The sequence below is a fragment of the Panicum virgatum genome, chromosome 4K (genome assembly GCF_016808335.1).
Source record: "Panicum virgatum strain AP13 chromosome 4K, P.virgatum_v5, whole genome shotgun sequence".
Lineage (NCBI taxonomy): Eukaryota > Viridiplantae > Streptophyta > Magnoliopsida > Poales > Poaceae > Panicum > Panicum virgatum.
This window is the reverse complement of record NC_053139.1, coordinates 3,240,141-3,249,825: the sequence shown is the minus strand read 5'-3', so window position 1 is coordinate 3,249,825 and position 9,685 is coordinate 3,240,141. Positions and strand designations below refer to the sequence as shown.

At 48.7% G+C, this 9,685-nt stretch overlaps 1 protein-coding gene across 1 annotated transcript; it reads left to right on the top strand.

Moving 5' to 3' along the window:
* Positions 1 to 7,463: 7,463 nt before the first annotated feature.
* Positions 7,464 to 8,576, top strand: LOC120702561 (early nodulin-93-like). The gene is made up of 4 exons (XM_039986420.1): positions 7,464 to 7,692; positions 7,800 to 7,861; positions 7,973 to 8,048; positions 8,185 to 8,576. Exons 1-4 carry the CDS (start codon positions 7,638 to 7,640, stop codon positions 8,328 to 8,330), a joined length of 339 nt encoding a protein of 112 aa, XP_039842354.1. The 5' UTR covers positions 7,464 to 7,637; the 3' UTR covers positions 8,331 to 8,576.
* Positions 8,577 to 9,685: the final 1,109 nt, after the last annotated feature.

Genomic DNA, 9,685 nt, shown 5'->3' with positions numbered 1-9,685 from the left:
AGACGGGACAGGGGATACGCTTTGCCTGACTTTGGTTACCCTTCTGTAGAGTAAATGGCTCGTCACTGGTTTGCTTCTCACTTTGCTAACCCCAGTGTCGAGATGTTTGCTCCCCCTATGTCTCGTTGGTGATGCAGGTTGGTGGCTTGGAGAACAAGTGCTCCATGGATCTTGGTCTTATGCAGGTTTGATCAAGACTTGATGGTTCTCCAAGGCTGATGGATAGTCCGTGGTGGTTTGTGTATCATATGTACATTTGAGTGTGCTCTTTGAGTTCTTTGTACACTTTCTGCTTGTGTCTTGTTGTAGATTCTTTGTCTCATACTTGCTCTGCTTGCTAGGTCTGTACTTGTGCTATGGTGGACTAGCAACTCTGTATGCTAGTTTTCGTGATTTTCATATTGTCATGACTCTTGCTAGCTCAGGGTGTGTGCTTTGTTCAGTTCCCCTCATGCTTGTGTAGCTTGTACTCCTTAGGTCTGGTTGCTAGCTCAAATATCTTCTTCATATAGTCTTGCTACCTTGGTTAATATTGTTGAGTGCCTTTAGACTTTTCTAGGAATATCTTTCATCTTGATATGCTCTAGAGTGTCTTTTGGTATACTTTTGCATGTAGCTTGACTAACACCTAATCGTTTGCTTGAGTTTTGCTCTGGATCTTTGGAGTTTGCTATTTTCTTGTGTCCTAGCTTGTCTTGTGCTAGGTATCACTTGTTGAGGGGGAGCTCTACCTCAGGTGTCGATGATGATCCGGAGTTACTGCGCCGGCTGCAGACTCCGACCCCTTCTGCTTCGACTAACTCAGCTCAGGAGGACGATCCAGTACCACTACTTCCACTTCGATCGTTCACCTCTACAAGAACCTGTTCGAGCAGAAGATGGATCCGCTGAGGACGCAGGGGAGATGACCTCGAGCTTGCTATGCTCTAGGTCCAGCGGGATCTTCATCGAGATGTCCAGGGAGTTCGAGATGAGCATAATGGCCGACTCCGATCAGCACATCGACGGCGCTTGATGAGGACTTGGACGGCGAGGCGGTGGACCAGAAGGAGTACAGGAGCATGATCGGCTCTCTCCTGTACCTGATGGCGACGCGACCGGACATCCAGTTCGGCGTCTGCCTTTGCGCGCGGTATCAGGCTTCGCCGTGCACCTCCCACAGGCAGGTGGTGAAACGCATCTTCAGGTATCTGAAATTCACCCCTGAATTTGGTCTTTGGTATTCTGCGGATTCTTCTCTAGTTTTGGTGGGCTTTTCTGATGCCGATTTCGGTGGGTGTCGGTTGGATCGCAAGTCGACATCCAGCACTTGTCAATTTCTCGGTACATCTTTGGTGTCTTAGTCCTCTCACAAGCAGACTAACGTAGCGCTTTCTTCCACAGAAGCCGAGTATGTTGCCGCTGCTAGCTGCTGCTCCCAGATACTTTGGATGAAACAAACCTTGCAGGATTATGGCTTGAGTTTTGGTAGGGTTCCCATCTTTGTAGACAACATGTCAGCCATTAGCATTGCAAAGAACCCTGTCCTACACTCCAGAACCAAACACATAGACATCCGATTCCATTTCCTGCGAGATAATCATGAGAGAGGACACATAGACCTGATCCATGTCCCTTCAGAGAGGCAAACCGCAGATATCCTCACCAAACCGCTAGAGCAGGACACCTTTGCTCGCTTGCGAGGAGAGTTTGGGGTTTGTTACCCCTTTTGATCGCTAACTTTTGTTTTAGTTAGCTTGGTAGGTCTTTGTTTTGCTTCTCTTGATTTTGTAGGTTTGGTAGTTGCATTGTGCATATGTATTGTACATGTTTGTATTTTGCATAGTCTCACTTGCACTAGCATTCTTGTATGCATTGCTATGATCTTCTAGTGCCTGCTAGTGTGAGTTGATAAACTTGATCATGTATAGCTTGCTCCACTGTGTATATGACATCATCTGAGTTAAGCTATTTTGATTTGAAAATATGAAAACATGATCACCCTGTCTTGGCTACTAGCATGTTAGGGCGTGTTGATGTGCTTTGCTATCTTATTCATGCTAGTGTGCCTTTTCGTTCAGCAATTCATACTTGAAATGATCTAAATCTGATAAAATTGCTTGAACTGTTCTTGAAATGGATTGAAAAGATCCAGGTGGGATTGCTTGTCGCACTGATCGAGCTTTCGGGACGGCTCACTTTGCACTTGTGAGAACCCGGGCAAGGCTGTGCATGACTGAAACGAGTGCTTTAAGCTTCTGATTGTCTTTTGGCATAGGCTTGGCCTCGTTGCTAAGTGAAGTATGACAAGCTTTCAACCCCTGGCATTAAAAATTGTTTGATATAAAATTGATTGAAAAATGAATGTTGGCAACTTGTTTTGGCTGGTTTGGCTCACCTGTATGAGTTTGAGTAGCACTGCTTTCCATTCCCTATTTGTTAGTGCTAGATCATGGGTGATGCTTTTATTTCTCCTAAGCTGAACTTGCTTAGCTCTAGACTGATTTGATATACCCTGCTGAGATAGATAGAGGTCTTGTTTATGGATGCACACGTGCTTGTGACTAGATGTTGCTCATATCCTTGTATCCCTGAATGCTTTCACTTACACCTCCTGCATTGCATTCATTGCATAGCATCTGTTCAGGGGGAGTCTCAGCTTCAGGGGGAGCTTTAGGTCTTTTTAGCCTTGATGTGTGCATGTGCCAACAAGGGGGAGAATTTTGAGAGAAGTGATCAAACAAGGGGGAGACTTGTTTGATTTTTTTGAAAAACTTGTTGTGCACAGGGCTTTGTGAGTGCATCATTTCGGGAGAGTTGCACTTGTGAGAGAAAAATTTTGCTTGGGGAGTTTCTGCTTTGGTTTTGGCTCCTGATTTTCTCGTTTTCCCTCTGCTTCTTGCATGACTGCGTCGAGCGTTACCTCTGTCTTTGAGGAGTCATGTTGTGGCTTTTGATCGATTGTGTCGAGCCTTTGCCCTTGTCTTAGGGGATCGATCTTTGCTTGAGTAAGTGACTATTCTTGTCTTTCTGAGCTTTTCGTCACGTGCTTCTTTGTTTCTCTTCTTTTCACTTCTCTTGGTTCGTTTGTGGTGTGTTGACAATGCACTCATCAAGGGGGAGATTGAGGAACGAGAGTACTCTATCCTGCTTGTGATGAGTGAATTGTCAACCGTACGGTGTGATCGTGCGCTTGGTCTTTGGATTGCAGGTACACGGGCGTCGAGTGTCGACGGGGAGCTGCCGTGGAGGTGCTGTGGCCGATGGACCGTGCGGTGGACGGCGGTGAAGGGCAGCCGGGACCGGAGCTCGGACCGGGCGGCAGCTGTGGCATCCACTCCTGGATCGAGGGCGCAAGCGGCGACGGAAGGCGGGTTTCTTGGTTTGCGCCACAAAACCAAGGAGGCGGACGGCGGTTGAAGACGCCAAGTCGTGGAGGCACGGGCGTCGGTCTCGGGACTGAAGGAGGCGACGGGCGTCGACGGCGTCTAGGGCCTCGCTGCGGGCGAGGAGGTGACGGGCGTCGGGCGGCGTCTAGGGCCGTCAGAAGGCCGAGGCGGGAACGGCGTCTAGGGCCACGGCGTGGAGGCGGGAATCTTTCCGCGCGTGGAGTTTTGGCGGTTTTCTCAAAACCGGCCACCTACCCGGGTTTCGCGGACCCTCCAAAACCGTGGACTGGATCTTCATCAAGACGGCGGCATCGCGGAGAAGACTTCGTTTCGAAGAAAGAACCTCGGCCGTCGGATGAGATCGTGTACATGGGGTGCTGCAGGCCAACCGGTCTGACCGGTCCCTGGCACCGGTCTGACCGGTCTAACCAACCGGTCTGACCGGTCCAGCGTACCGGTCTGACCGGTCCCGCGGGTATAAATACCCCTTCACTTGTGTTAGGTCAAGTGCGGCTTTTGTATTGTGTCCGTGAATTCTCTGTTTCCCCAGGCCGCCGCCCCTGTGTTCCTCTTCCTCAGTTCATCTCTTTAGGGTAGATTTGAATGTTGTTTGTGTGAGAACTCTTGTGGATTTGATTGGGAAATGAGGCCCAAACCTCCTCGTGCCCTCTGGGCGGTTTGAATCAATCCATCTCCTCGTTTTGTGCCTTGTTTGATGAAATTTCGATTTCGTTTTTGGTGCACTTGATTGCGAGGAGTCCATGAGTTCTTTGCTGTGATTCCCGTGCTTCTAACCCTGTCCTAAACCCTCTGTAATCACTGGCGTGTTCGAATTCGATTTCTTGAGTTCTTAAGAAAACCCCAATCCCTTTTGATCTCCCCCATAATTCTCACGATTCGTTGATCTTTAGGACGAGATCTTTTGGGGATATGTTCACGGGGTAGGGGCGAAGCAATCCCCCAAGTTTCATCGGTTTTCGTGGTCGTTTGGTCGAGATTCACCGTTTGAATCTAAGTTTTCGGGGGTTTTCTGGGTGCCACCGGTCAGACCGGTAGGCAAGACCGGTCAGACCGGTCTAGCGCACCGGTCAGACCGGTCCAGCGCACCGGTCAGACCGGTCCAGCGCACCGTTCAGACCGGTCCAGGCAGATCAGTTCTGCAGTTTCCCGATTCGCTTCCGATTTGTTTCGTGGTTTCGCTCGCTCGTTCGAGGCCTTTTGTGTTGGTTTAGCTTTTCCATAGCTATTCCAAACTTTGGCCAGAATGCTTGAGGGTTTGGGTGATTTTCGGGATATAGGCCGACGGTTTGAATTTCGGATGAAATTTTGATCGGCTCCCATTCACCCCACTCTGGTCGCCGGCTTCGGTTCTTCAGCCAAGCATCAAAGTATCATGTGTGATTCAACTGAAGCAAAAATTTGATCAAAATGGGGTTTTATTTCCGAAGATGGGGGCTGCTTTAGTTGCCGGCGCTTGATACTGTAGCTCGCTACGCTATATAGGCCATGTTTGGCTAACAATCACATCAAGATTTCACTAAAAGACGAATGCCCGCATGCAGTACTAAATGAAGTCTATTTGCAAAACCTTTTTAGGAATGTGTGTAACTTTTCGAAACGAATCTAATGAGCCAAGTCTCATCATGATTGGCTACAGTGATGCTACAGTAACCGTGGTCAAACATCCTCTAGTCGTACGGTCAAAGACCTCATTAGCTAGAGCAAGTGCTACAGTACCATAGTTGTGGAGGTAATTTTGTAATTAGACTTTATTTACTACCCCTAATTAGTGGTCAAAGCATCGTTTCTCTCTCATCAAAATATTTTCACACCACAACCAAACATGGCCATAGTTGGATAGTCACGTAGTAGCATAGGGAGGAATGGATCAAAGTGACCGCTTGGTCTCTTTTCCATTACTTCTCCTCTTCTTTCCTATAAATTTCTTCCTGCCATGATTCCATCCATTTATTTCCTCCTAATCCTCTCCAGAGATCATGCATGCATGGCACGGACGAGTCCTCCCTGACTTTTTGGCTCCAGTCACGGACGCGGAGGTCTAGCTCTACGTGTCAGTGGCGCGGACTGACCTAAAATGCAGAGAGATTAAAGTTAGAGGAACCGTTTCCACATGGCACACCTCCAAGTATTCATCATTTATACAGTCTATTTTCAGAGACATCTACTGGTTGTGTTTATAGACGCAACTGCAGCATAAAGATATGATAAAATTGCTATTCCGAAGGAGTTGCATTGGAGGCCGTCGCCTTGGAGATAGCGAATCACGGGTGGAAACATAATTTTAGGATTGGTTTAAATTATTTTTCCTTTATTTATTCCCCCAATTAACCAATAGATGGCTATATTTTATAATAACTATTGGATTGTGTATATTTTGTAGAGGCCGGAACTCATTTCCATTATTAAAAAAACATGGCACACCTCCCTTGCACGTCGACAGTGTCGCTCTCCGTTCCGCCCTGCCATAAATTTTTTTCCGAAAGACCCAAAACGATTCGAGCGTTAATTAATATAAGTAGCAAAAAGCATGGTACAGGCGCCAGCGGCGCCAAGTTTTTTTTTATAAAAAAACTGTTCCGACGACGCTAGAAACAGGCTGGCAACGCCATAAAATTGAAAGATGATACTCGATCGCACCATGGGGGGTATATAATTTTAATTTTGTTCCCTTTGATGAATGCATTGTACGTATTTTTATCTTTCTTTAAAGGACATTATTGTATTTTTACCACAGTCCACTACTACAGAAACAAGCTTTTGTCCCGGTTCCAAATCTCCCTTTCATCCCGGTTTTGGAACCGAGACACTTTAGTCTCGGGTGAAATAACCGGGACTAAAGGCCATGTGTAACGTAAAAAAAATATTTTGTGCAACCCAGAACTCGAACCCGAGATGTCTTGCCTCGCGTGTAATTTCTTTACCACCCCACCTACACACCACATATGACTTTAGAATGAATGCATTCCTGTTAAACTAACACGTGAAGGACATTTTTGTTTGGGTTGGAGCCACCAACCGGGACAAAAGACCCCTTTTGTCCGGGTTGGAGCCATCAACCGGGACAAAAGGGGGTCCTTTTGTCCCGGTTGGTGTTACTACCCAGGACTAAATGTCCAAAGCCTTTTGTCCCGGTTGGACCACCAACTTTTATCCCGGTTGGTGGTCCAACCGGGACAAAAGGCCCCTGTCTCCCGCTGGCCTGGCTAGCCGTTGGACCCGGGACAAAAAGTACCTATTGTCCTGGACCAAAAATAGTCTGAATAAATAGTCTGGAACAAAGACTTATTGCGTAGTAGTGGTCGTAGTTCCGTCCCTGCAGGGGCATACTATACGCGGCGTGCACGAAAGCGTGCATCAGCTCACAAATCGAGACACGCCGTGACGTCCATTTGCCGCCGTTCTGCCTGATGGTCTGCTGAAAACTGGGAGCGACACCCTGATTGAGTCCCAAAACTGAGGGCAGGCACAGCCACCCCGGCCCAGATCGCTGCCACCAGTGATTAGAAACAACAAAATAATGCCTTTGGACGAAAAAAAAATAGAAACAACAAAAAGCTAGCTTCTCTTTTTCTTTTTTTTACCAGCTTTCCATGAAACGGATTCCGTTTCTATAGCTGCTCACAATTTGTCACAGTTCAGGTAATGCAGTGGCTCCGTTTTCGCGTGGATCATCCCGTTTGGTTTATTTTTCGGCTGGCATGTGAGACACGGCACGAGGTAGGATGATCATCAGTATTTCCTTCTCACATCCCTTCAGCTCTAGTCTCCAGCCACCAGCCAGGTAATAGTATTTTTCTCTCACAGCACTCCAACCCCAGCCTGCCGAACGCATGAGTAGAGAGCGGCGGCAAAGAGTGGGCAGGGCAGCAGAGAGAGACCCATGCAGTGATGCAGCAGGTGCCGAACTGCCGCTAGCGCCTGTCTCCAGGACAGGAGCCTCCCTCCTTCACCTCTATCGGATAGGAACGCGTGGTGCATCGATCCGGGGCGTGGCGTCACGCGAGGCGCCCAGCTCGGCTCTCACTTCGGCCTCGCCCTCCAAAACCACGTCCGGCCCGCCGGTTGGATCACCCAACCCCGCCGCTCGTTTGGCCTCCCCGCCGCTACTATAACTTGGCGGCCTCTCCTCCCAACCCATCCATCGTCCTAGACTCCTAGCTCCCAGAACTCCTCCTCAGTCCTCACTACCAGCGCTGCCTCTGCTCACTCGCCGTCCATTCCTCTTCCCTCTCGAGCAAGCTCGTCAGCATGTCGACGGTGTCCCTTGACCAGAAGCTTGCCCTCGCCAAGCGCTGCTCGAGAGGTAGACGCGCGCGCGCGCGCATTGATCCGGCGCCTGATCCTTCCAATTTTCCTAATGCTTTGTGCGCTGACTGATACTGATGAGTACTGTGTGCCTGCAATGTGCAGAAGCCACCCTCGCTGGAGCCAAGGCAGCAGCTGTAGCCACCGTCGCCTCCGCGATCCCCACCGTGAGTCCCTCCCATCTCGTTCTCTGCTCCCTCAGCGGGTACTGTAAGATTGTGATCACACACACCAGCCTGCTGCTGATATCGATCCTCTCGCACGCATGTTCAATTCAGCTGGCGAGCGTGCGGATGCTGCCGTGGGCCAAGGCCAACATCAACCCCACCGGCCAGGCCCTCATCATCTCCACAGGTACACTACAACTGAATCCACAAATCCAACGCGCCTGTCTCCAACTGAAGGAGACTAATTTACTGGCTTCACTGAATGTCTGGAAACAAATAATGTCCAAACGTTTTGCTGAACGCCAACTCAACTCTGCGTGCAGTCGCCGGCATGGCCTACTTCATCGCGGCGGACAAGAAGATCCTCTCGCTGGCGAGGCGGCACTCGTTCGAGAACGCCCCCGAGCACCTCAGGAACACCTCCTACCAGGGCACCGGCCGTCCCCACCCAGCCTTCTCCAGGCCCTGATCGGCTCGCAAGCACATTAAAGACCCGTGCTGCCCTGCGCTCTAGCCTCATCTAGATATGTATACCGTGTGTGTATGCTTGCTGCAATAATAAGCAGGCCTCTGCAGAGCAGGCCGGCAGGTAGCTGCCTGCTCTAAGCTTATTTGCATGGGAAGCTTCTGCAGTGTGGCGTAGTCTTTGAATATATGCGTCCATGCCGTGTACTATTACTCTGTCGCGGTAATGAAATACTACTAGTTCTTGTCATGGATGTATCCTTTATTTGCTAGAGCTTCATCATACACGACTGTTCGCTTGAAAAACAAAACATACAGAAAAAGTTCCATTCCAGCTGGACAGATAAAAAAAATCCCCATTTCTACAGAGTAAATACATGACGATTTCGTCTAAGAACTTTATGGAACAGGGAACTGATCCTCAGTATCTTAGCTTGATCTAACAGGGGAAAAAAAATCTCGGTCATCGTTGAAGATATCATGTAATTGCGACAAAAAATATGGTACCTTGGCATGAGGTTTTGGAGTTGCCAAGTTGAGCATAATCTTGGCACTCAGCAGTCTCCCAGTCATTTTTAACTCCCTAAAGGCTAAAGGGCAGTAGCAATGGTGGTTCCACGCAGGACGGGCCTCAAAGTCCCAAAGCAAATTAAAGGTTGAAAAAGGTTGCGGCTTAGTCTATCACCGCTGACGGTTTTGAGCAATCCAACGGTCGACCGATTCCTTTTTCTTCTTCTTTTTTTATTTTATCACTCCATCAATCATGCACACGCATGACATGATCACATGACACATACAGGTTGACAGTGACCGCTGACTGAATCCACATACGAATACTCGAATCGCGGCGAACAGTAGCCGTAGGCGACGTATATTCGAGCCCATGATGATAAGGAACTGAATGTCTGAATGTTGTTTACAATTGGTCCGCGCTTGACACTGAAAGGCCAGCAGAAACTGGTTCCAATCATCACCGGCTGCGATATTTTTCTACAGCAAGTGGAGTCCATGTTTGGTTCAAAAAAAGCTAATTGATGGTTTTGCCATGCACAGTTTACCTGAACATGTTAACTCTCTCTTTTCGCTGTCTTGCCACAATGTCACTTGGCTTGAACTCCAGTTTCAGTTTGGTATCTGGCTTTGGCCTGAGAAGATGATCATGCATGACTCATGAGTTTGGAAGGTGAGCTGATCTGATCCAATGGTCGGTGAGCTGATCCAGCATAGGGAGACGAACCTTTAATATTTCTCTGAAAATGCGACTACTTGCTGCTTCTGCTTGGTGTCTGCCTCCAACGACGCGACGCCATGTGTTGTGTAAGCAGCGCGCGCACATGCGGATCAGATCACGCTGGTCGG